Source organism: Cajanus cajan, chromosome 6 (genome assembly GCF_000230855.2).
Source record: "Cajanus cajan strain Asha chromosome 6, NIPB_CcT2T_4, whole genome shotgun sequence".
Lineage (NCBI taxonomy): Eukaryota > Viridiplantae > Streptophyta > Magnoliopsida > Fabales > Fabaceae > Cajanus > Cajanus cajan.
In genome coordinates, this window is record NC_138522.1 from 60,108,484 (window position 1) to 60,135,956 (window position 27,473).

General features: G+C 33.9%; 1 protein-coding gene across 1 annotated transcript; it reads left to right on the forward strand.

The window, feature by feature from the left end:
* Positions 1–202: 202 nt before the first annotated feature.
* On the forward strand, positions 203–27,473 carry ILA (putative protein kinase regulator ILITHYIA). The gene is made up of 60 exons (XM_020357017.3): positions 203–541; positions 700–1,076; positions 1,395–1,526; positions 1,616–1,997; positions 2,145–2,291; positions 3,508–3,692; positions 3,787–3,913; positions 4,041–4,114; positions 4,191–4,267; positions 4,356–4,392; positions 4,469–4,635; positions 5,236–5,419; positions 7,060–7,137; positions 8,438–8,557; positions 8,661–8,720; positions 8,859–8,984; positions 9,067–9,166; positions 9,264–9,433; positions 9,995–10,297; positions 10,374–10,490; positions 10,599–10,700; positions 10,785–10,934; positions 12,956–13,120; positions 13,189–13,365; positions 13,985–14,107; positions 14,246–14,326; positions 14,439–14,555; positions 15,028–15,200; positions 15,389–15,466; positions 15,564–15,711; positions 15,904–16,026; positions 16,116–16,172; positions 16,259–16,369; positions 16,447–16,638; positions 16,717–16,890; positions 17,677–17,787; positions 17,888–17,957; positions 18,065–18,143; positions 18,427–18,529; positions 18,604–18,774; positions 18,894–19,016; positions 19,093–19,206; positions 19,340–19,446; positions 19,536–19,587; positions 19,685–19,791; positions 19,893–19,952; positions 20,038–20,152; positions 20,296–20,406; positions 20,513–20,650; positions 20,731–20,853; positions 20,968–21,039; positions 21,628–21,740; positions 22,685–22,843; positions 23,535–23,631; positions 23,746–23,928; positions 24,177–24,371; positions 24,757–24,936; positions 25,031–25,163; positions 25,920–25,998; positions 27,161–27,473. Exons 1-60 carry the CDS (start codon positions 421–423, stop codon positions 27,201–27,203), a joined length of 7,893 nt encoding a protein of 2,630 aa, XP_020212606.1. The 5' UTR covers positions 203–420; the 3' UTR covers positions 27,204–27,473.

A 27,473-nucleotide genomic window follows, 5' to 3' on the forward strand; every position in this document is an offset into this window, starting at 1 on the left:
ATTAAACTTTAGTTTGTCTTGTATTTTATTTAATTTATTTTCTCAATGATCAATTTTTTTTTAAACACTTGGATTAGTTTGTATGACTTTTGAGGCCCATTAAGTAAAACGAACCAAAAAGCCAAAGCCCATGTTAAACAACTTGGGCACACCATCCTACTCCTGATGTATACTTGATTAATCAGTTGTATGTTAAAAAAAAGTGTCACAGAATAATAAAAAAAAGAAAAAAAAAGCTCTGTTTCAACGAAAGTCCGAACCAAACACGACAGATAGGAAGTATAGCAGTAGCCAAAACCCTAGCCAATCTCAGTAGTGAGAAGTGAAACAGTGTCTGCTTGAGAGTGAGTGTGGCAGAGGAAACGTTTTGACAATCATAATCAGATTTGGAGCTCATTTTGATCTTCCAATTTTTTCACAATGACGGAATCATTGCAATCTCTGGTTTCGCTCTCCGAATTGGTTTCCACTTCCTCCACTAAACAACGTTTTCGCATATTCCATCGAGAAATCCCTGCGTTCTTGAATTCCTGCACTTCAGGTCAGCGAGGAAGCTATCACGCTATCACATTAATAAGCCATTTCCATTTCTATTTCCATTTCCATTTCCACTTCGGAGTGATTAATTTTTCACGTTGTCGACATGCGTGGTCTGAGTGCGCGATTTGTTCTTCAACCTAATCGTTTTGGTGTTTGCAGAAATGTCTACGGAACTAGCTTCTTTATTGACCGATGTAATATTCAGAACGGTACCGATTTACGATGATCTTAGATCGAGGAAAGCGGTTGATGACGTGATTGTGAAATCCTTAAGTAGAACGGTGTTCATGAAGACTTTTGCAGGAGCTCTTGTTCAGAATATGGAAAAGCAATCAAAGTTTCAATCTCATGTTGGGGGCTATAGACTTCTCAGCTGGTCGTGTCTACTTCTGAGCAAGAGCCAGTTCGCCGCGGTTTCGAAGAATGCGTTGTGTAGAGTGGCTGCGGCGCAAGCTTCTTTGCTTAGTTTGGTTTTGCCAAGGTCTTTTCGGGAGCGAAGGGCTTGCAGGAAAAAGTTTTTCCGCTTGTTTTCTCAGGTTCAGCTCAATCGTCATACTGTGTGTTGATCCCTCAATTTTATGTTTTGGAGTTTTGACCTCCCCCCTTTTCAATTACAATGTGTATAAAAAATTATATTGTATAAACTTCTCAATAAGTATTTATAAGAGAAAAAACTCAAAAAAGTAAGAAGATAAAATGAAATAAGTTTTTATGCATAAGCTTATTTGTAGAAGTTATCTCACTTAGCTTCTCAAAAAGCATTTTAAGTTATGGTAGAAGCTTAATTTATCGAAATTGTTTTTTTTCCCAAACAGGGCCTAAATAGTAATTTAGATGTTTATGCTTGTTTTCAGTCACCGGATATTTATAAAGTTTACATGGAAGAGCTGAGAAATGGCAGAATTCCTTTCAAGGATAATCCAGAGTTATTATTGTTGTTGCTGGATTTCTCAAGTCGATCTCCGTCTTTATTTGCGGAATACAAGGTGAGTGAGTGTACGTGAATTTTCTGGTTTATGTACATTGGGTTGATTTTAACCTCATAGGGTTTGATGCAATTCTTTGCTCCGTACAGCCAGCATTTCTTGATCTATATGTCAATGCAATACTGAGTGCAAAAGAAAAGCCAGGAAAAAGTCTCATTGAAGCATTTCATCCACTTTATTTGCAAATGTCACATGAAGATTTTCAAAATATTGTGATACCATCTTCTGTTAAAATGTTAAAACGCAACCCGGAGATTGTCTCGGAGTCTGTTGGGATTCTTTTGAAGTCTGTTAAACTTGATATGAGCAAGTATGCTGCCGAAATTCTTTCTGTAGTATTAGCACAGGCTCGACATGCTGATGAAGGGAGAAGGGATGGAGCATTAGCTATAGTCCGGAGTCTGAGCCAAAAGTCTAGCAATCCAGATGCATTAGACACAATGTTCAGTGCTATCAAATCTGTTATTAAAGGTATGAAATCTCCCTATGCTTGTGGTATTGGCTTGTTATGATGCCCACTAAACCATCTGGAGATGTGGGTTATCTTGATTTTTGATTGGACAGTGTTAATGGTGCTTTTGTAATATCTTTTGACCACACAAGTTTCATTCTGAATAGGCTCAGAAGGAAGACTGGCTTTTCCATACCAGAGAGTTGGAATGGTGAATGTGATACAAGAATTGTCCAATGCGCCAGATGGGAAGTACCTCATCAGTCTGTCTCGCACAATATGTGATTTTCTTCTATCATGCTATAAGGATGATGGTAAGCACAAGCTCTAATTTTCCTTTTAGTTGTGAATCTTTTATATATATATATATATATATGTTTCTTAACTTAATTAATCTTTTACTTTTTTAATTCAATGATTGAATAAACTATTATTAGAGAGAAAAAAGTGAAATTACATATTGGGGAAAGGGATCAGAACAGTAAGCAGACAAATGAAGGGAAAATAATAAGGGAAAGAGGCAAAAAAATTTGAAGAGCTGTTTAATGTCTTACACATCAGTAATGGAAGTCCCCTTAAAGCAACTGTGCTTTTATCACATAGGAAATTAAAAAATGATCTTATCCAATAACAAATCCTAGGGCAGTAGGGGTATTGTCGAAAAATGAGTGTTCATTCACTAGGTATACCAGATGTCTGCAAAAGCTGCACATTGCCACAAAACCTTGGCATTGAAAACCTATAAAATGTACCACAAGAACTTCTTTAAGGCAAAAGACTGAAAGGACACCCTCAGTGTTCACCAGGGGGCCCAAACAAGTTATAATGTTAGAAATTAACCTCACATGACAATGCAGAAATAAATGCCTTCTCTGATTAGACCTACAGATAAATTAGGAGAAAAAGTGGGCTGACTGTCACTGATTATTATTTATAATATTCAACCAGCTCTTCTTCTCTGGACTTTTTGGTATTTATGGTGTGTTTGGATAAACTTTGGAAAAAAGGCTTTTACACTAAGATTTTTTAAGCTACAATTTTTAACATTTGATAAAAATTAATTCATTTTTTTTTGTCTTTTTAAAATGTAATTAGGTCCCTTATCTTTTTTTTTCTTCGTAATTTGGTCCGAGGTTAGAAATTTGTTTAAAATCCATGAAATTTCACAAAATATTTTTGGTGCATATGGATGATAACATTGAATAATAATCTAATTTGATTGTCCAAGTATGCAGATATTAAGAATATTTTGTGAGATTTCACATATTGTAAATGGATTTCTAACTACAGGGACTAAATTACAAAAATATAAAAATACAAAGGACCTAATTACAAATTTTTAGTTTAGGGATCTAATTGAAAATTTCAAAAAAGTTCAGGGACCAGATGATGTATTAAACCAAAATTTTATGATGTTTCTTTTATTTTGAAAGAACTTTTTTACTTGACAATATCCCTAGAGAACAATTCTTTATAAATATATCATTTTTGTTTTTTGGTGCTGATTCATGCTCTACACTTAATTGGCAGGAAATGAGGAGGTTAAAATTGTGATTTTGTCGGCTATAGCTTCTTGGGCAGTTAAATCTACAGATATCATTCAAGAGAGTTTGGTTTCTTTTTTAGTTTCTGGCCTCAAAGAGAAGGAAACTTTAAGAAAGGGTTTTCTGCGCAGTCTGCATACTATATGCAAAAATGAAGATGCTGTCATAAAGGTAACCTTTTATTTTGATTGATTATACTTGTCAATTTATTTCATGTGTACTATTTGAATTTCAGTCCCTTATGTTTCAACTAAATATTTTTCAGATGTTACCATTGTTTGGCCCTCTTGTCCAACTCGTTAAAACTGGCTTTACGAAGGCAGTGCAACGTTTAGATGGCATGTATGCATTGTTATTAGTTGCAAAGATAGCTGCTGTTGATATTAAAGCTGGTTTGTATTAATCAAAATCTTTATATCCTTAATTTGGAGCAGTAGCTTAGTCCTTATATATATATATGTATATATATTTTATTTTGCCAAAATTTTTTATTTGTTCAAATTGTGTTTTACTTCCTAGAGGACACATTGGTAAAGGAAAAGATTTGGGCTCTGATATCACAAAATGAACCCTCGGTTGTGCCAATTTCCATGGTGATTACTCAACTAAAAATTGTGTTATTAACATTACCCAGATTTTATTCTATATATCTGAAAAGGTGCTCTGCAGGCTTCAAAGCTATCTTTAGAGGATAGCATGGCATGTGTTGATCTTCTTGAGGTGCTTCTTTCGGAACATTTACAGCGGTAAATTCCATTATAATTCTAAAAGATGATCCTAGTTTTTCTGTTTTATGTGTTGTATGCTTGATTATGATTTATCTTCATTCTGCAGTACATTATCCAACTTCTCGGTCAGATTGTTGTTACAGGTAAAACCACTTTTGCATTTTATCAGATTTCTATATTAGCATGTTAATTGACTCAGTTATTGTTAACTTTGTGCAGTTGATGATCTTTTTTATATGCCATCCGAGGTGGGATATTCGCAGAACAGCTTGTAATGTTGCTAGGAAGATTATCGCATCTGCTCCACAGTTATCTGAAGATCTATTCTTGGAATTTTCCAAGTACATTACTTTGATTGGAGAGAAACTATTAGCTTTAAAAATAAGGTATATAGCTTATTGTACACCGATCTGCAAATTTGATAATTGAATTTGTATTAGTCAGCTGGACTTAGATGTGCTTATTTTAGATAGTTACCTCTTCCTATTAGTAGAAGTTGCATATTTTGTTATTAGATTTGGACCTACAAAAGGCTAAGTGTTTCTCCAATCCAGAGGCCAGAAAGTATCTGGAAAGTTCCTGTTCAAGTTCCCCTTTAGGATTTTGCTGCTTTTCTAAATTATTAATAATTTAATTACTTGAGTGAAAAATGCAGTTTTATAAAGTTGGTAACATTGGTTAGTATCTTTGGTTTTACTTCTGGAAAAACACTTGTCTAATGTGGTTGGAGCAACTTCTTCCACAATTATGTAGCAAATATTGGTTGTGCCTATCTTGTAGAATTTATTCTGAGAAGCTAACTATATGTTTCGGAAATTCAATTTTCTGTTATTAAGTGTACTTTTTCATGCCATTCCTCACTCTAACTATTATGTAGGGTCACAAACCTTGTCCTACAACCTTGCAGCTTATCTCAATTGTACTTTTCCTTGTCAAATGTCAATCTTTGTCGTTCTGCTCTTAAATTCTTATATTTGAATTTGCAGTGATAATGATATTTCTTTGGACCCTCAAGTTCCATTCATTCCTTCTGTTGAGGTGTTGGTAAAGGCTCTGTTAATTATATCACCCGCAGCTCTGAAACAAGCTCCAGAGTCATTTGTCAGAATAATACTTTGCTCACATCATCCATCTGTAGTTGGTAGTGCGAAAAGAGATGCAGTGTGGAAGGTATATATTTACATACTTGTGTGTTGTTTTACTTTCCATTTTCAATTTTAATTATTTAATTAATTTCTAGTAAAAATAAACTAGTATAAACTCAGTCTAGAAGCCTGGCACCTTGTGGATGTGATCAGATAATAGCCTCATGAATCTGACATGAGTTGCAGTACAATTGAAATTTCAAATGTGTGTATTGATGATTATATCCTACAGTGGCAGGATCTATTCAGAAAATTATATGATGGTTCTATTCATGTGGGTATTAGGCAACTAGTCTGTTTTTGGGCATTGGTCTGTCTTTCTTCAAGTTCGCTTTTGATGCACCATTGTCTGGATTTACATAGATTATTTTTTAACGATCAAGATTGAAAGATACACATGACTTTTTAAAGTGATTAGGCGAGTCTAGGACCAGGCAGAAAACAGAAAACCAAACAGACCCAAATTTTTTATGAAACCAAACCATTTAATATGGTTCTTAGACCAAACAGATTTATTATCTGGATTTGGATATGATACTCCATTTCTTCTAACAGGTGTGGTGCACCAAAATAAACTTATGCAGATTATTCTTACAATTTTAAAACTAAAAATTAGTATACAAATTACTTTTTTTAATATATTTTCTGTATATTTTCAAACTTTTTTATGCCTAATTTTTAATATTATTTCAAAATTAATTATACATTACCTAAGTCATTTTTATATTGAACATTTTATTTACCCTAGCAATTTTAAGTTTGAATGCAAGGGTAAAGTGCATTTCATAGGATGGCAGTAGAAGGTGGTTATGTCAATTGGAACAAATTTGGAAGTTAATTAATGTAGACAAACAAGATATTTTGGTATTAGAATTTTCACATTAAAGTAGCATTTAAAGAAAAAATAAAAAATGAAAAAAAAGATAATGATGACCAGTGTCTTGCATTTAATGTTGGTCATTGATAAAACCAGTAAAAAAATGATTGTAATCCAATTGAAAACTGATTTAAATCAATTTAAAATCGGTTCTGCAGTCAGAAAATGGTTCAAAACCAGTGTTGCAGTCAAAAGAGGTTTAAAATTGTTTTCATACTTTAACCAATTTAAAACTGATTCAAAACCAGTTTGGAACTGGTTCACTGAAAACTGAATTGGTTTAATAAAAATAATATCGTTTTGGTTAGTAAACTAATTCAAAAAAGTGGTTCAATTTGGTTTGGTTTTTTAGTCTAAAATACCAAACCATGCTCAGACCTACATGTGACCACTAGCCAAATTCTAATCTTGATCATCCATATATGATTGTATAATCTAAATTTATAGTTCTAATTTCTCATAACCACCAATGCTCACTTGATATGGCCTGCTATTACTCTATTAGCGTAAGCCTTTGGAATAGTTAATTCTTGATAATAAATGTCATTTTTGTTATTCAACTAGGCATGTTTAGATTTTTTCTCTGACAAGTCTGAATGAGTAATCTACTCTGGTATTCATAATTTTCTATGCGATGTTGATCATCATTCTTTTTCTCTTTTACAAGTGTAAATTGCATGTCTGTGTTCCTGTCCATATACACGGTGAGGGGATCTTTATTCACTATACATGTATACTTTGATTGTTTTTATGACTGGTTAGCTAACCTGTTTCATTCTTTTTTCCAGAGGCTCTCCAAGTGTTTGCAAACACATGGTTTTGTTGTCATTGATATCATTTCTACTAATGTGGGGAATTTCTTACAGGTAATTTTGAGATTGATATACTTTTAACCGCTCACACTTTCTTTTATGTAGTTACAGTAGCTGATTCCTGATGTGTGATTTACATTTAGAGAAGTGACAAATATATTAAATATCTAAATTTTCTTTTTAACGTATTTTACATACTTTTGTAAAATCAATGATGTAACTGCTGCATTTGGTTGCACATTTGCATTAGTACCACTGGTGATGTGGCATTTTTTAAATCAATGGATAAACACTAATACAATGATATATTCTGGGACAGATTTGGATTTAGATCTGATTCAATGATCTCATAGTAGCCAATCATGTATGATAGCACTGCTATAGTCGCATCATGTTGCACCTATCAGTTTAGTGTATCCTGTTGTGCAGTGGTTTTGTTTAGTGGTTGTAGCAGTGTAAATTGCATCCACTATTGCATGAAGTCATGGACATCTCTGCTACTACTCTGCTTTCATGTGAAAATCCCTCTTCTGGCCCAGGAATGGTGTCATTTGGTGCTGTTTTGCTGAGCCAATATGTTATTTTGCCCCGATATTCATTTGATCAGATCAAAAACTCCATTTCCCAACCTCGCGGGCCCTGCCCACTCAGTGAGAAACTATGCTCCTTCTATCTGATAAATACCTACCTTTCTCTGGCAAGATTTCTGTCATCACAGCATTTGCAGGGATTTTCCGGCAAGCTTGTCTTTTTCTGGCCAATTGGACTCATGCAATGTTGCTCTTTTGTATCTCCTGTTCTTTCACCTCCCTCAATGTCTGTAATAGGTTTTTTATTCACTGTTCTGTGCTCTCTAAGCTCTACTGTTTAATTCTAACTGTTTGGATGTTGTTCTCTCATTGATCAACAAACAACAATATTAGCTTCATGCATCCCATTAGGAACACGTCTCTAATTTATGGTAAAAAGTTTTTTAACATGTGTCTGCAGTTAGCATAATTTATGTAATGTGTATCTCAACCTCAAAATAGTAGTTATCCCACTACTTGCTATCCTGCTATAGCATTTTTGGGGTTGGCACTCTGCACTGCTAGTGAGATTGACTACTATGATGATCTAAATCTTGTCACTTTTTTTTGGGGAAGGGAAAGTGATTGCCCCATGGTATTTTCTGTAATAACTTGGTTTGCTAAGTTAACTGTAAGGAATCTTCAATTGGCTCTGTCATCTCTTTATCTGTTAGTACATATTTGTGTCCAGTTTTGTGCGAATTGTTTGACCTCATTTATAACCAGATCTCCTTGAAAAGCTTAACTTTATTCTGCTTACTGCCAAATGATATATTGTTTTGCAGGTCTTATTGGGACCAATGGGCTTGAAGAGTGCTAATCCACTAGAACAACAGGCAGCGATATTGTCACTGTCCAACTTGATGTCTATAATCCCTGGAGATACCTATGCAGAGTTTGAAAAGGTAGACATTTTATTTATATACACTTGCTTAGATTATAGTTCAGCTGGATTTCTATATTTTAATTCTGTATGCTGATAACTATATCACACATTTGTAATGCCAGCATTTGCTAGATCTCCCTGAGCGGTTTGCTCATGATACACTTTCAGAGAACGATATTCAGGTAATTCACATGATGCACTTTATGCTGTTTATTGTTTGACATTGACATTATCAGTACATTGGTTTGCAATTGTTGTCATTACTACTTTCAATTGTATGGGCAAATATGATATTAGTTTTTTTTCCCACATGGTTTCAGATCTTCCGTACGCCTGAAGGGATGCTTTCGACCGAGCAAGGGGTTTATGTTGCAGAAGCTGTTGCTGCAAAGAACACAAAACAAGCAAAGGGTCGCTTCCGGATGTATGATGATGAAGATGGCGTGGTACATTTTAATTTCTTTTATTTTCTTTGCTTCATTTCTAAGTTTTAGTTAGTTATAGGTTTATAACTGTTCCCTTGATCAGGATCATACACGTCCTAACCATTCAGTGAAGAGGGATCAACCTAGTAGAGAAGCTGCTGGTGCAGGGAAAAAGGATATTGGGAAGGCAGCAAAGAAGGCTGGCAAGTGTTGCACTCCTGTTTGTCTTAGCTTGTAGTATTTGAATTTCAAGTTCATGTAGGATGCTTTTTATTTACAATGTTATTGTGATCCTTTTAGACAAAGGGAAGACAGCAAAGGAGGAGGCAAGAGAATTGCTACTTAAGGAGGAGGCTTCTGTACGTGATAGAGTCTGTGGAATACAGCAAAATCTGTCACTGATGCTAAGAACTCTAGGAGATATGGCCATTTCTAATTCAGTTTTTGCTCATAGTAGGCTTCCTTCAATGGTATTAGCATGCTGCCTTCTAATCTTTGATATGATATATTTGATGCTATTTGAATTAACTACCATCATTCTGTATTTAAAAATGTTATTTAAGATGCCAATGTGGTAGGAATATGGCTAAAGTACTCCTTACATGACTTGTGCAAATTTTCCTTGTTGACTTAGCTTTTCTGGATTGAGTTATGTGTAATTCATTTTTATTGTTATCAGAGCCAATCTTGTCTTTATGTTGTTGGGTTAGTGGTATACATCACATTTCAAATGTCTAGCCCTAGGAAAATGGTGTGTTATGATCCCATATCAGCTAATATGGCTAAAGTAGTCTCATATAAGCCTTGTGCAATACTCCACTTTTGATCTAGTTTTTGGGGTTGATTTTTGCCCACTCTATTTCTAATACTTTGCTCTTCATTTTTAGTTAAATTTAATTGCTGTTTTCTAAGTTTTAGTTTCTAAACTATATGGACTGTACAGTTCATTAATTTCTATCCCTTTATATATACACACACGTGTGTGAGATGATTATATATTGCCTTGATTCTGGGTTCATATCTTGTGCCAGGTCAAGTTTGTTGAGCCATTAATGCGATCGCCTATTGTAAGTGACGAGGCCTTTGAAACCATGGTGAAGTTAGCAAGATGCACTGCTCCTCCTCTATGTGATTGGGCCATTGACATTTCCACTGCTTTGCGTTTAATTGTGACTGATGAGGTTCATCTTCTGTTGGATCTAGTTCCATCAGTTGCTGAAGAGGAAGTCAATGAAAGGCCATTTCGTGGCCTTTTTGAGCGAATATTAGATGGCCTATCTATTTCTTGTAAATCAGGAGCACTTCCTGTAGATTCTTTTTCTTTTGTGTTCCCAGTAAGCAATTATACTTTCAAATGAATTTTAATCTGTGCACCAAGGCTTCTATTTTCTTAACTCTGATTCTTTATAGATAATTGAGCGGATTCTTCTGTGCTCAAAGAAAACAAAATTTCACGATGACGTGCTTCAGATATTTTATTTACACCTTGATCCTCATCTTCCTCTCCCTAGGATTCGAATGTTATCGGTACTTTGCCTAACATTTCATGCTTTGTTTAATATTCTCTCTCTCTCTCTCTCTCTATCTCTCTCTTTTTTTTTATACCAATTGCCTGATTAATATACTTTTCTGTAGGTACTTTACCATGTACTTGGTGTTGTTCCAGCTTATCAAGCATCAATAGGACCTGCATTGAATGAGTTGAGTCTTGGTTTACAACCTGCCGAAGTTGCTTCTGTATGTATGCTCGACTCTTTTTGCATTGTGCAGTTGTATATTTGTAACAATTCTTATGTTGTCTTTCAATTTATAATTTTGCAGGCACTTTATGGAGTTTATGCAAAAGATGTTCATGTAAGAATGGCATGCTTAAATGCTGTCAAATGTATCCCTGCTGTTGCTAATCGCTCTCTACCTGAAAACAGTGAGGTTGCAACAAGTATATGGATAGCATTACATGATCCTGAGAAGGTTTGAACTTTTTCCCTGGAAACTTTTGGCTTAATGTTGCTCTTTTAATTTCCCTTGTCCTTACAGAATAATCTGTGTGTTTTAAATGATGTTAAAATGTCTTTGCCTTTTATTTTTAATCCAATTTCACTTTAGATTATTGTTCTCTTATAATGCATTGATATTTAATTTTGCTTTTGGCTTTTCTGTGGGTCTCCTATATATTCTGTGTTTAAGGCACTGGCTTATATTTCCCACTTTTTTTAAGATATACAATAAAAAATTGTTGAATGCTGTCGAATTTGGCAAACTTATATTCTGGGTGTGTGTAAATTTAAATAGAACACTCTTGAATGAAAAACAAAGGGGTAGTGAGGTAGGAACCAAGGGAATGCTGACAGAAGAAATTAACTGTTCGATTTGTCGGACAATTGTTTGAGCTTGAAATTGATGTTTTCTGATATTGACTTAGTGAGGTGGATTTATTTCTTCAATCCTTTCTACTAGTTTTGAGATTATTTTCCTATTGGTGGCTAGATCATATGTACTTTTAATTATGTGGTTCTGGTTTGGTTGTAATAGCTTGTTCTGTTAGTATCTTGAACTGAAAAATGTATTTTTAGCCATATTTCAATAATAACAATAATCATGGTGAAGCCCCAGAAGTTGCAGAATTGGTAATCCCAAGTTGAAAAGAAACACCAAAAGATATATATCAAGTGTACTTTACTGGATTCTGAATTATCAATGCTGTTGAAAATTACCTAGAGAATTTATATTTATAGATCCAATGTGCTCAACTGACTGGACCTGTCAATGGCTAAATCAATCAATAATTTTTTTTTCTTTCATGGACTTCCTTAAATTAGTTTCCTTTTCAAAAAATCATTTGACTGAGGGATTTATTTATTTATTTATTTTTTCTGTTTTAAATGTTACTTTCAGAGAATAAAGAATGCATTGATATTCTTTTCTAATCTTTGTTCCCTTTCTCTTGTTTTGACCTTTAAATAGAATCAGAAAGGTTAATTTAGTCAAATATAGTCATATTTTACTAAAGTTAAGATATTTAATGACTTAATCCTTTTGCAAAAAAACTTTAAACTACTGATATTTTGAAATGTGAGTAGTACTTAATTATGAAATTGGCTTCTTTGACTTGATCTATCCCTACATATTAAATTTGTGTTCCCACTCAAGAGTGAAGATCTCTCCCAGTCTACTCTCTTTTTCAACATTTTTTTTCTGTTTGCATTTCTTTGTGTCTGAATTTGAATTTTCAAACACAATAAAAAAATTAATAGACATGGAGTCGTGTTTTTAATTTTTATTCACATTTTTTTGCAAAATTATTCCTCAATAAAAGTCTTTGTTTAATTTATACATTTATTATAAAATAGAACATAAGCATTATTGATGATGAAGTCATATCCATTTATACTTTCTTCTTTCACATGCCATGTTTTTACCATTATATAGCAATGGTGATATATTTGTTTGTCATATATATATATATATAGGTCTCTTGGAGTCAGTGGATCCCTCCTTTTATATATATATACACACACACATATGGACAATGTATTTTCCTAGTTAATTCATTAATTTATGATTTATCAAATATGTTTACTAGTTTCTTGAGTTGCTGAACTGTCTAATTGTCTTCACTAATGTCGATTGGAGACTTTTTACCCAAATATTTTCCCCATCTACAAAAAATAAAGCTTCATTAAAATTCTTAATTGACACATGGTCGTCTTTTTTTATTCTCCATCAAATCAGAATGTTCTGGTAATTATACTTGCTCCTGATTTATAAAATCATAAAATACTCTCCCACTTTATGCTCAAGTTATATTCTGGGTTTTGAATTCATTTGATTATTGTGCAATAGGGTTTTCATTTACTTTATATCACTATTGTAGCTTTCATTAATTGTTCTTGGTAATTTTGTACTGTCTTCTATTTGTGTATTATGTTCATTTATTGTTCTTTAACTCTAACTATGTTATGACAGCTAATTTACTATTTTCAACATTTCAGTCAGTTGCTCAAGTGGCAGAAGACATATGGGATCATTATGGGTTTGACTTTGGAACTGACTTTTCAGGACTTTTCAAAGCACTTTCTCACCTTAACTACAATGTTCGTGTGGCAGCTGCAGAAGCATTAGCTGCTGCCTTGGATGAACATCCAGAGTCTATACAAGTATGTTTGATTTATAATTTTTACTTTGTTGCTGTTTGTTTATCTCATGATTAACTTATAATTTTCAGGAGACCCTTTCCACTTTATTTTCGTTGTATATTCGTGACATGGGTGTTGGAGATGACAATGTTGATGCTGGTTGGCTGGGTAGGCAAGGAATAGCTTTAGCATTACATTCTGCTGCTGATGTTTTGAGGACCAAAGACCTACCTGTTGTCATGACATTTCTAATATCAAGAGCACTGGTAATTTTTACTGGCATTTATTTTTCTATTTTCATTGTAATCCTAAAATTGAAACCTATTTTCTTGCTGAATTGCTTGTTTTTGGAGTCAATATCTTGGTGAGAATTAATAGAGCTTTGTGTGACTCAATAACGAAAATATCTTTTTCTATTGAGATAATTTAAGTTTATTTAGTTAATATTTATCTTACTGATGTCTGCATCAATTTTTTTTTGTTGAGTGCAAATTTTGCATGTCAGATGAATAGAAATAATTTTTCACTTTGCAGTGAATTTTCAATTTTTTGCCTTTGCAAGGTTCATCCATCAATTTACTGTTAAGATTTTTCTTGTGGTGAATATATGATGGGCAACACAGTTTGAAAATGAAATGAATACCTTTTTAATGTATGATGCTCTCAATAATAGAGGTTAATGTAATGGAATAAAAGAATTCACCTAATATTAAAAATAAATGTGAACGTTGAAACAATCTGATTTACTCTTTTGATGGTAGTTTGCTCAGCATTGACACTGCCAGTAAACTGTTATCTTGATCTATAGGGTAACTTTTCTAAAAAAAATATTTATTTGCCTGTAGTGGGAAATGTTTCAATTTTGGGATTGATTTATTTTTGCAGGCTGATCCAAATGCTGATGTTAGAGGCAGAATGATTAATTCTGGTATCTTGATCATTGATAAAAATGGAAAAGATAATGTCTCATTGTTATTCCCCATCTTTGAGAACTACTTAAACAAAACAGTGAGTATCTTATTATGTGGAGATTCATCTGCTGGATACCTGGCCTATTCTTCTTTTTCTTTCTGTGGTTTGACACTTGAAACACGTACAAGAGTTACATGTGATGCATGATTAAATGATTCTACCCAAATGTCTTAGGCTCCTGATGAGGAAAAATATGACTTGGTTCGTGAGGGTGTGGTTATCTTCACTGGAGCTCTGGCAAAGCACTTGGCAAAGGTTAGTATTAAGGCTTTTCCCATGTTTCTTAGTATTAAGGTTAGTATTAAAGCACTTGGTAGCTAGTTGAATTTTATAACTTCTGCTATTATTTCTATTCCTTCTTGAGCAGGATGATCCGAAGGTTCATGCTGTGGTGGACAAATTGTTGGATGTTTTAAATACTCCGTCAGAAGCTGTTCAACGGGCAGTCTCTGCTTGCTTGTCTCCATTAGTGCAATCAAAAAAAGTAAGCAACAACATTCTTATTATTAAATTTGATGCTTTTACTTCTGGTCTTGTAGAAGTTTACTAGATTGAACTCTACAAAAGGAGTGGCTCTTTATCGGGATTAAATAACAATAGGAAGAAAATAACCGTTGTTTGCATTTTTATTCTTGCCCCTTTCTTGATTAGATGGATTGTATGAAATAACAATGTAAGCAATAGGTCCAATATAAATATTTTATGATGTTTGGTGTAAGGATACATTTATATGTTTGCACAGTATTTTACTGAAAGTAATACTGAAACTGGTGGCAAACTGCTGCAATACAATTCTCATGCTTGTTTGGGAGTAATTCATCTTATTGAGAGTATAAAGTTTGTGCTGTTATGCTAGCTACTAAATGATGCCTGATGTGAACCTAAATTACATAGTTAATGCTTAAGGTTAGTATCATCTTATATTTTGATGATTTCTAAATTTGCTCAATCATTAGGATGATGCAGCAGCTCTTGTTAATCGGCTGTTGGATCAATTGATGAAAAGTGAAAAATATGGAGAACGCCGTGGGGCTGCTTTTGGACTTGCAGGACTGGTTAAGGGATTTGGCATTCCCTGCTTGAAAAAGTATAGGATTGTAATTATACTTCAAGAGTGTCTTGCTGAAAGGTTGGCGAGTTTATTATTAACATCTTTCCTTATTTTAAAATGCTACCTATTTTCTAAATTTCATGCAGTGTATGGAATTGGGAAAAAAAATCAGTCTGTCATTTTTTAAATTGGACTTTTGACCATCAAAATGTGAGAGAAGGGAATATACCTGCTTTATTTTTATTTAGTTTATTTTTAAACTGCAGGAACTCTGCAAAATCTCGTGAAGGTGCTTTACTTGGATTTGAGTGCCTTTGTGAAACACTTGGAAGACTTTTTGAACCGTATGTTGCAGAGTATTTCATCCCTAAAGTTATTGATTATAAATGCAGTTTTATTTTGTGTTATTTTTTAAGTTATTTTCACAATATTTGTGTTCAGGTACGTAATTCAGATGTTACCGTTACTTTTGGTTTCGTTCTCTGATCAAGTCGTTGCAGTTCGGGAAGCAGCTGAATGTGCTGCCCGTGCTATGATGTCTCAACTTAGTGCTCAAGGAGTGAAGCTCGTCCTTCCATCTCTTTTGAAGGTGATAAACATTGATTATCATTACGATTGATGGAACGTATTGTCTGCTGCAGATAAGCAAAATGTGCTTTAATATGCACTTTTAATATGCTCTTTTAAAATGTGCTTTTAATGTTTGCTTCCTAATTATAGATCTGACGTATGTTATACTCTTATTTCAATGAACTATTGCATTGCTAATCTATTTGCTCAGGGTCTTGAAGATAAAGCTTGGAGGACAAAACAAAGTAGTGTACAGCTCCTTGGTGCTATGGCTTACTGTGCTCCTCAACAGTTGTCACAGTGTCTCCCTAAGATTGTTCCCAAATTGACTGAGGTATAAAATCAAGCAAACATTAAATTTTGAGTTCGAAATTCCTTGTAAGCTATAGATTGTGTTACCTGAACCCATCTTGCTATTTGAAGGTTTTAACTGATACACATCCTAAAGTCCAGTCAGCTGGGCAGATGGCCCTTCAACAGGTCTGTCTTGAGTTACAAACTAATATGTCCATTTGATTCCGGTTTCTCATATTATTGATTTTAATTTTCATGTGTTTTTTCCCCAGGTTGGGAGTGTGATAAAAAATCCTGAAATATCTGCTCTTGTCCCTACTCTACTTAAGGGACTTAGTGATCCTAATGAGCATACAAAATATTCCCTTGATATACTTCTCCAAGTAAGGTTTAAGGCATTTACCTTGTTTATTTTGTTTTCTTATACTTAGTTGCCTAAAATTTTATTGGTTGGTTGCAGACAACCTTTGTGAATTCAATTGATGCCCCTTCACTTGCATTATTGGTACCGATAGTACATAGAGGGTTGAGGGAACGGAGTGCTGACACTAAAAAGAGGGCAGCACAAATAGTTGGAAACATGTGTTCCTTGGTTACCGAACCAAAGGATATGATTCCATATATAGGATTGTTGCTTCCTGAAGTAAAAAAGGTAATTTCATCTATTGCTTTTATTTTTGCTGTATTGGCCTTGGATTATCCTCATTTCATGCATACATTATAAGAGCAGGTTCTTGTGGATCCTATCCCTGAAGTCCGGTCAGTTGCTGCTAGAGCCATTGGATCCCTTATAGGAGGAATGGGTGAAGAAAATTTCCCTGATCTTGTTCCATGGTTGTTTGAAACACTTAAGTCTGATAATAGTAACGTTGAACGCTCTGGAGCAGCTCAAGGGCTGAGTGAGGTAAGATTATTTTTTTTTTCTTTTCTTTTTATAGGATGTACTTGAGGCCTTTGGAATTTCATATATTTTCACATGGTTTCTGATTTGGTATGACCAAAAAACATGATTTCTCTGTTGGGTGCAGAGAAACCTTGTAACAAAGGAAAGAGTTCAACTTTGAATAAATACATGTTACAAAGGATTATTAAAAAAACAAGAGGTTCATTTGTTTGACAAAGTAGCAAAAAAAAAAAAAATTATGGCTGAGAAACTTGTTGCTTGTAACTTAAGAGTAACATTCAATTATACAAATGTTGGCGGTCTTTTGTTGAACTCTATACATGGAAATTATATCTGCTTCTGATCAGTAAAATCATAATATAAGGTTTGTGAGGGTTGTTAACTGAGCTGGGTATTTATAGTAGAACTGAAAAGTGACAACAATCTTGTAAGACTATTTTATAACATATTGGTGGTAATCTGGTGTAAGAACATAACTGCTTTTCTGTGTTATTTTCAAGTTAGATGACTCAGCTCTCAGACTTTTCAATTTAATTTGTTAGCTGTTAGTTTCCGTCGTTGTACAACTGGTTAGTTAGTTAGATATGATCTTTACACCTGCATGCACAGTATAAATACTTTAGCTCAAAACCTCTGAAATCATTTTACCAATCAATAAATAATAGCTTTTCATTTTCTCTGAATTCAACATGGTATCAGAGCTCTCTGATTCCAATTGAAAATTACATCATTCTTTAAGAGATCATTATACTATATATTTTCTTCTGATTTGTTATTCATTTACAGGTCTTAGCTGCCCTTGGCATTGTGTTCTTTGAGCATGTTCTTCCTGATATTATTCGAAATTGCTCCCATCTAAAAGCATCTGTACGAGATGGATACTTGACCCTGTTCAAGGTAAAACAGTGAAAGTGCAGTAACTTTCACAGATCACAATTAGAATTTTAGATTGTTATTTTTATATTTATTTAATCAATTTTCCAAAATGTTCTTTTAGTATTTGCCACGGTCATTAGGAGTCCAGTTTCAAAACTATCTTCCCCAGGTGCTGCCTGCTATCCTAGATGGTATGATTATTTTTTTTTTTAGGGTTGATTTGTGTGCTATTATTGCTATTTCTTGGCTTGTTATCTCTGAGCATTTACTATGTTTCCTTTTTATTAATGGTTTATAGGACTAGCTGATGAGAATGAATCTGTACGAGATGCTGCACTAGGGGCTGGCCATGTCCTGGTTGAGCATTATGCAACAACGTATGTTCTATTTTATACTTGTTTTTATGTGTTGCATGGTTAATAATTTTTTATTGGTCTTTCTTCTGGCAAAATGTGTTTATGTAAAGTGTTATGTTGGTATGCTATTGAAATATTAATGCTAGACTTGTCACTTTTTATTGGATTGTACTTGTATGATACAGGTAGGTAGGATGCTGTGCCAATCTTAGTTTTCTGTGATTTTCTCTCACTTTTCCCTTTTTTCTCTCTCTTTCTCATCTCAGTAATTCCAAATAATCATTAATCATTTTTTTTCCTACAGTTCTCTACCTCTTCTCCTTCCAGCTGTTGAGGATGGCATTTTTAATGATAGTTGGCGTATTCGTCAGAGCTCAGTCGAGCTGTTGGGTGATCTATTATTCAAAGTATGTGCTGCTCATCCTAGAGCTACTCATTCACAGAGCTTGATTTGACTTATGTGCCAAATTATTCATTTCAGGTTGCTGGAACTTCTGGTAAAGCTTTGCTTGAAGGGGGCAGTGATGATGAAGGTTCTAGTACTGAGGCACATGGACGTGCCATCATTGAGGTTCTTGGGCGTGATAAGCGTAATGAAGTTCTTGCTGCATTGTATATGGTCCGAGCAGATGTTAGTTTGTCAGTACGTCAGGTAATGATTACTAGTCTATTACATTTACTCTTACTTTTGTCATTGTAGTTCATTATTATTATGGGAATGTGGTTAACTAATGTTAAGACCGAACTGAGTGTATAATGTTCTCTTTTCAGGCTGCATTACATGTGTGGAAAACTATTGTGGCGAATACTCCAAAGACTCTTAGGGAAATTATGCCAGTTCTGATGGATACTTTAATTACGTCCCTTGCATCATCATCATCCGAAAGGCGGCAGGTCTGCACTTATATCGTTGTCAACCTACTTTCTATCATAGCCAATCAGAAATTACGTATTCCTATTGCTAATGTAGGTTGCTGGACGATCACTGGGTGAGCTTGTCCGGAAACTTGGTGAGCGAGTACTTCCCTTGATAATTCCAATCTTATCCCAAGGGCTGAATGACCCTGATAGCAGCAGAAGACAGGTTAGAATAGTTTTTGGTGTTGTATTTTTTTTTATTTCCTCCTAATGAATGTTCTTGTTATTTTGACTGTATCGTAGATTTAGTAGCTCATAACTGGTTATTTGATACAATTACAAATTTTATTGGTTGTAAGGGTGTATGTGTTGGTCTGAGTGAAGTGATGGCAAGTGCTGGTAAGAGTCAGTTGTTGAGTTTCATGAATGAACTCATCCCAACTATTCGGACTGCCCTCTGTGATAGGTTTGTGCATTTAATTCTGATTTCACTGTTTGTAGAATTTTTAGGTCGCATTATCTGATATATTAGATGGATGTGTAATGTGTTTACAGTGTGTCTGAGGTTCGTGAATCAGCTGGCTTAGCATTCAGCACTCTGTATAAGGTTGCACTTTTTACTGTCGACTTTTTTTTTTTTTTTGTTGGTGGCAGTTGAGATTAAATTATTTTACCATACCTTATCCCCCAAATTTGGAATGTAGAGTGCCGGAATGCTAGCTATTGATGAAATTGTTCCAACTCTTCTACATGCTTTGGAGGATGATGAAACTTCCGATACTGCACTTGATGGCCTTAAGCAAATTTTGAGGTAAAATGTGCATGTCCATTAATGTTATATATTGAAGTTATTATTTGTTCCAATTTCCTTTTGCCTTAAACTAAACTTTTTGCATTTTTCCTTGTTTGCAGTGTCAGAACAAGTGCAGTGTTGCCTCACATTTTACCCAAACTGGTTCATCCTCCATTGTCGTATGTGTCTTTCTGTTTTGATCCATTTGTTCTAGATGATATAACACCATTATTGTTACTAAGGACTTTCTTGGTACCTGTCCAGTGCCTTCAATGCGCATGCTTTAGGTGCTTTAGCAGAGGTTGCTGGGCCTGGCCTTAACTTTCATCTTGCTACTGTGCTTCCTCCTTTGCTATCAGCAATGGGTGATGAAGATAAGGTAGAGTATGCTCACATCATTTGGAGAAAATACTTTTTCAGACATCATGTTTGCCTTTTCATGTTACTATTTTATGAGTTCTGAACCTATAAAATGCAGACTGATGACATTTTATCCTTTTTTGTTGGTTGGTGAAATTCTAGGAGGTTCAAACTTTGGCTAAGGAAGCTGCTGAAACAGTGGTCCTAGTTATTGACGAGGAAGGTGTTGAGCCACTCATATCAGAGCTTGTGAAAGGCATTAATGATAGTCAGGTAATTATCTTGTAATAACTAATAACTGATAAATTTTAATGTGCTTCATCTATCTCCTACATGCCCTCCCTACATTTTTGTTCTCATTTTGATGATGTCTCTACAGGCTGTCGTCAGAAGATCTAGTTCGTATCTGATAGGATATTTCTTCAAAAATAGCAAGTTATATCTGGTTGATGAAGCTTCTAACATGATATCTACCCTAATCATATTGCTAAGTGATCCTGATTCATCTACTGTCACTGTAAGTGCTTGAGTTGTTGATATTAAAAACATAGATCCTCTATTTAGTATATATATTTTTATAATTTTGCTTTTCATTAGCTTGCTTGGGAAGCTCTGTCAAGGGTCATTACTTCAGTACCCAAGGAGTTGCTGCCTTCTTATATAAAACTTGTTCGTGATGCTGTGTCAACATCTCGAGACAAGGAAAGGAGGAAGAAGAAGGTGAGACTGTGACTTTGAAACTTATTCCTTGTGGGACTTCCAGATGTTGTTTTTGGTTTCTAATGGCTAATTTGCTAATATTGTGAATGTGTGTTTTGTATAATTTCACTGCAGGGAGGACCAATTCTCATACCTGGATTTTGTCTTCCTAAAGCACTTCAGCCTTTATTGCCAATTTTTCTCCAAGTACTTTTCTTTTCATTCCATTGAAATTTCTACGTTTTGTAGGAACATTTTTGTATGCTTTGCAGTCCAGTTGCAAATGCATGCTTAACATTTTTACATTCTTTGTGGATTTTTAAAGAAATCTGGTATAGGTAATAGGCTCGTTTGTATAACTTTTATAACCTGCTAAAGATATCTAGGAACTTTGCAATTGATTGCATTCTTATTGAGGAATTAAATGCTACTATGCCTGTTTTCCTTTTAAAGCATTTGAAAGTTGTGGCTTTGTATTAATTTGATGATTTTCTATGCTATTGCTGTTGTGTCATTTTATGCTCTTCTGTGGTTTTGCGTTTCCACTATCTTGTTCAGTGTTCTCCCTCCATACACTCCAGCTGAGTGAAAAGCACAACTCATCTTTTGTGGACAACTTTTTCATGGGTTTTTCATCAAATTTCCTACAACTATGCCAATTTTTTCCTTTGCTAGAGTTAAAAAATTGTGTCTACATAGCATTGGTTGCTTCTTAATTTTTCACCGCATGGTATAGATAAAGTTGGAATAGATACACATAAAATTCATTTTCCTATTTATACTTTTTGTGCCCAGGGACTCATAAGCGGGTCTGCTGAATTGAGGGAGCAGGCAGCTCTGGGACTTGGTGAACTGATAGAAGTGACCAGTGAACAATCACTCAAGGAGTTTGTTATCCCAATAACAGGGTATCTAATAAAAAAATTGTCAATGCATATTATTATTGATTTCATTTTATAATTTAATATTTTTTTCAACGTTCTGGTCTCTCTTATTTCTTTACAATAACTGAACCCATTTATCGGTTGTTGGGCTTAGTGTTTTTCTCAGCGTCATATGCCTGTTCTGTAAAAAAATGATTTGATTTTATTTCTTTGTTTAAGAAAATTTCAATAAATAGTCCCACTCTTGAAATCTGCATTTGTTAATGATATAAAATTGGACTTAAATATGTTTAGTTGCTCAAATGAGATAAATTTGTTTTTGGTCTCTCAAATTTAAAATTGATTTTTTAGTCCTGTATTATTTTTTTTAAAAATATTTTAGTCTTTCTATTCAAATGTTAGTGAATTTGTCAAGAAAAAAATAGCCTATTACTGAATTTGCTGAACAAAATCCACTTATTAGTTTCATTGTGAAAATATCTCATTAATTTCAATTGATTTTGTACAATTGACTAAATCTTTTTTTGGTTATGACAATCAACTCAATCTGTTACCGTCTTTGTCTCTTTGATGCTTCTGGTGGTCTTTAAGGACTAAACTAATCCTTTTTTGAAATTACAAGGTCTAAAATGATTAATTTTAAATTGAGGGACCAAAAACAAATTTACTTCAAATTTAAAGGATTAAAAACATATTTAAGCTTTTTTTTTTTTTTTTTTGTCTTTACCTAACAACTTAAAACTGTTGAGTTCATCTGATTCTTAAGAGGGTATTAGAGCCAGTTTGACCAATAGGTTTATTTAGAGCTTCATCTTGCTACTCATTGTTTTAATTACAGTTTCATATTAAGGCTCTAGGTGAGGTGGGCATTTGATTGTTCATTGTTTTAAGATGCTATATTTTATTACTTATTATTTTGGGGACTTATATTTTATACATTCTGACTTTGCCAATCTTGTTTGTCTTAGGCCTCTTATCCGTATAATAGGCGATCGATTCCCATGGCAGGTGAAGAGTGCCATCTTGTCCACTCTAACTATGATGATAAAAAAGGGTGGAATCTCGCTGAAGCCTTTTCTTCCTCAGCTGCAAACAACATTTGTCAAGTGTCTGCAGGATAGTACTAGGTTTGTACTTTGTATGAGATTATAGATGATCCCTCCTTTCAATTTGTTGTCTTTTCTAATTGTTTCTTACTTCCATGTTCCATCTACATGTAATACTAAGGGAAACATGCAACATGCCACATTCAACTTTGACTAAGAAGATTTGATGTCTTGGTTTGAAAAGATGCAAATCCCCTTTCAACTTTACTCTGACAAAAATTTCCTCATAAATATTTGCAGGACTTCTCATTCAGTTATGCCATAATTAAAAGGGAGGGTCTGATTTGAGGGAATTACTGACATTGTTGATTATTTAATACCTAATTTGTATTTTTTTTATTATCAAACTTTTATTAAGAAGGAAGATGTTACAATCCTGCACACAATGTACTTTTGGTGGAAATTTATTATTAACTACAAAAATCAGGAGAGACTCGTTAAATAACAAATGGGGTCCACGAAAAATTGTGACTTAAATGATAGTTTTTCTTTACAACTCTATTTTCTCAATCCTACAACCTTGAATACCACTCCCTTGGTCCCCTCCTATTTAATCTAAACAGAAGCCTGTCCAACCTCTAACCAATTGTTCTAATTAACTATTGATACTTTACTGTAATTAGTTTGTAATAAAATGTTGATATTGAGTATCTCTAACATAATCTCTTCTATATTTTATTATTCTTGCTTACTATATTACTTGTGACTGCAGAACTGTTCGAACTAGTGCTGCCTTGGCACTTGGGAAGCTCAGTGGGCTCAGTACCAGGGTTGACCCTTTAGTTAGTGATTTGCTGTCCAGTTTGCAGGTAATTTTATTACAGCTATTTTGACCTAAGTTGATGCAATACTGCAAATCTAACATATTAGTATTGCTGATTGTTACTTATTCAATACAAAAATCTTGGAATTTGATTGTTTAGGGATCAGATGGTGGCGTTCGTGAAGCTATCCTGACTGCCTTGAAAGGTGTCTTGAAGCATGCTGGGAAGAGTGTCAGCTCTGCTGTGAGAAATCGCTTTTATGGTGTTCTCAAGGATTTAATTCATCATGACGATGATAGAGTTCGAATGCATGCTGCTAGCATATTGGGTATTTTGACGCAGGTTTGTACACTATTGAATGGATTTGTATTTACCGAGATGTTTCTTTGTCTTCTCTAATCTTCATTCATGTTAATCTACCACATTGTATATTTTTCTTTTAAATTTTTTAATGGGTCATTTTGATTTTGTTGCTAGATTATACTATTACCTTTGCTGTCATTCTAGATTTATTGCTGATGCTTAATTCTACTTTACTGTTTGATTCTGTTTTTATTGTTTTCCTGATTGTCTTGTAACTGTAACTCCAGTATCTTGAAGATGTTCAGCTGACAGAGTTGATTCAAGAACTGTCAAATTTAGCTAATTCACCAAGCTGGCCACCTAGGCATGGTTCCATCCTTACAATCTCTTCCTTGTTTCGTTACAATCCAGCAACAATTTGTTCGTCTTCCTTGTTCCCAACTATTGTAGATTGCCTTAGAGACACCTTGAAGGATGAGAAGGTATGTCAATCCTGAATTAGTTTTTATAGACCAAGTTTCTGAAGTAGGCAGTTTTATATCTGTATTAAGAAGTGATTAAGTAGTTATTTTAATAATAATTTCATATTTGGCAATTATATGTTATTATGTGAGTTATACTGATATTTAAGTTGTGTGACTGGCTTGTAGAAGGCAAGTATGGTGTTAAATTTTTATTTCTGGCGAATTAAAGGAGGAAACTCTTGTTACAGGAAAACCCTGTGTTTGATGATGTTTATATTCAAATCTAGCCTAAAATCCAGATTATTTCTACAATTTATTCATAATTCAATGTGTTTATTTCTCAAGTCCAACATGTTTTCTGTTATATTGCTATTTTCTGATTTTATTCAATTCTGTATAACAGTTCCCTCTTCGTGAAACTTCAACCAAGGCATTGGGAAGGCTCCTTCTTTATAGAGCTCAGACGGATCCTTCTGACACGTTGCTTTATAAAGATGTTCTTTCATTGCTAGTTTCGTCCACACATGATGATTCTAGTGAAGTTAGAAGAAGGGCATTATCGGCTATAAAAGCTGTTGCCAAGGTATGTGCTTGAACAGTCAAGCGTTGACATAGATATCACCTGTACAATAATATGGTTGAAATTTTACATGGTCTATATTCCTGATGCGTTACAGGCAAATCCTTCAGCCATTATGTTACATGGCACCATTGTTGGTCCTGCACTTGCCGAGTGTTTGAAAGATGCAAATACTCCTGTTAGACTTGCTGCAGAACGATGCGCACTACATGCCTTCCAACTAACAAAGGGTACTTTCACCTGCTCTTTATCTTGTGTTGTAGATTTAGTTTTATATCTGTATTAAATATATTGACCTTTGAATAAATATGATAAGTGATGTTCAAGAGTCTAGTCTTGAAACCATAAGCAATAATTGAATGCAAATAAAAAGGCAAAAGTATGTCGTTTGATTGGTACAGATAACCCCTTTTATTTTTTTGGAAAAGTTTGGTTGTGATAAGTAGAGGCCATCGACATGAAGTCATGGTTTGTTAATTTAATGAATTGATTAGATATTTAATGCCTTTATTTTCCTCTTTACATTTCATTCAGAACCCTAGTTAATTTGTGATTGAATATGTTTCTATACTTTTCAGTCTTGAAATATCTTGTTACTCCGAAACACCCATCTATAAAAAACTTCCATACCACTCTGCCATTGCGGCTTTCCATGTCAACAAAAAAACTATCTTCCAAAATTTATATCTTTAATCTTTACGCTAAAACCTATATCACCTGTGAAATCTTTAGTTTCTGCTTACTAACAGCCATATATGAAACACTTCCATACCACTCTTGGCAGTGCGGTTTTCCATTTCTACAGAAAAATATCTTCCAAAATTTATACCTTTAATCTTTAGTTTCTGCTGATACAGTTTTTATTATCACAGCCGTTTTTATTGAATAGGTTTTCTTTTGTTTGTAGTGGAACATGATTTTAGATTTAGCAACTGATAATTGGAATGAAGATACGCTCCTAACTCTTGTATGTTTGGGTTTTCCAGGTTCAGACAATGTTCAAGCAGCACAGAAGTATATCACTGGCTTGGATGCTAGACGTCTATCCAAGTTTCCCGAATATAGGTACTTATTTAATCAAATATGCATTTCTATAGAATGAGCATTTCAATCACATGCAAGTTACTGAATCCTGTATGTTTAGGGAGAAAAGAAAATGATAGAATCTGACATGCAACTGGTAACAAAATCTTTAGGTTCCAGAAGAGAACATACAATACACCACTTTCCACTTAAAACAAGTGAAACAAAATTAAAAAAAAATAAAAAATGTTCTTAATGCATTTTAGCATATTACTTTATTGAAGAGGTAACTAAAGCTGTCAATACAAGTTGGGTCACTTTGCATTGATTTTAAAATGGGGCCAACCACGTGCACTCTCGTTGAAACAAGGCAAACTGCCTTACCTAATGTTATATTTCTATCTATACTCATGTGCCCTGTCGAACAAGGAAAGTGGAGAGAGAATATATTAAATGTAGAGATGTAAGAAAATGGAAGGAAAATAGATTCTGAATGTCATAAGCTTTATCATTTGATTGTTTTACACCAGAAAAATAATATATTTAAATGCTGAAATGATATTTGTGTTTAACTTTAAAATTGATTAGAAGATAATGAAATTATAGGTTAATTTTCTTTTTGGTAATCATGTAGTTGATATGAAGTTATCTACTGATGACTAATCTTTGTCGGAGGACTTGATTAATCACTTTTATTGGAGTCTCCTTTCCCAACCATGTTTTTCTCATATATAAAACTTGAACCCGAAACCTTATTTAAGACTAATCTTTGTCGGAAAATTTGATTAATCACTTTTATTGAAGTCTCCTTTTCCAACCATGTTTTTCTCATATATAAAACTTGAATCCAAAACCTTATTTAAGGAAATCGAGTCCTGACACTTGGACTAATGTCCCGTAGGTTAATTTAATTTTCAAAATATGCAGATATAAAACTACTTGACTTCTCTTTATTACGGGCATATGTAATCTTTGTTTTTTTTTTTTTCATAAAATGTCTATTAAAAAGTAATTACTCATTTTTTAATTTTTTGAAAGAATTCTCATCTTAATTATTTAAGTTCTGTTTAATAGCAGAAATTATTAATTACCAATAAATTTTTGGCACTTGTGACTGGTTTTGTACTTGGCGCCTGGGAGCTTAAGCCAAGAATCCATGCTCAAATATTTTATTGATAAATTTCTCTCATTTACTTTTGTGCAGTGATGATAGCGACGATAGCGACGAAGATATCTCAAGTAGCTAAGTAGTTTGTCTTTCATCCAGTGTTGTGCCCTTCCTTTTTATTTGGTCGGAATACAGAATTCTCGTTGGTAACCAATTTTTTGATGCCACTATGATAGAGTCAAAATATATATAGATAAACGCAATTTGAGGCTCTTTACCCATTTTTTTCCGCCTGGGTATTTGATTATGTCAATATAATTGTAAATTAGATGAGGCGAATTATTTGTAACTATACTCATGCTTTTTACAAAATCAATTTTGGTGGTAATGTATTTATTTTTTCTTCCAA

Excerpts from the sequence above, each read along its gene's own strand:
- ILA (XM_020357017.3), top strand. The coding sequence starts at position 421 with ATGACGGAATCATTGCAATCTCTGGTTTCGCTCTCCGAATTGGTTTCC. Across the intron at positions 542-699 it reads CTTGAATTCCTGCACTTCAG|AAATGTCTACGGAACTAGCT; the intron begins GTCAGCGAGGAA and ends TGGTGTTTGCAG. Across the intron at positions 16,370-16,446 it reads CCCTTGATATACTTCTCCAA|ACAACCTTTGTGAATTCAAT; the intron begins GTAAGGTTTAAG and ends GGTTGGTTGCAG.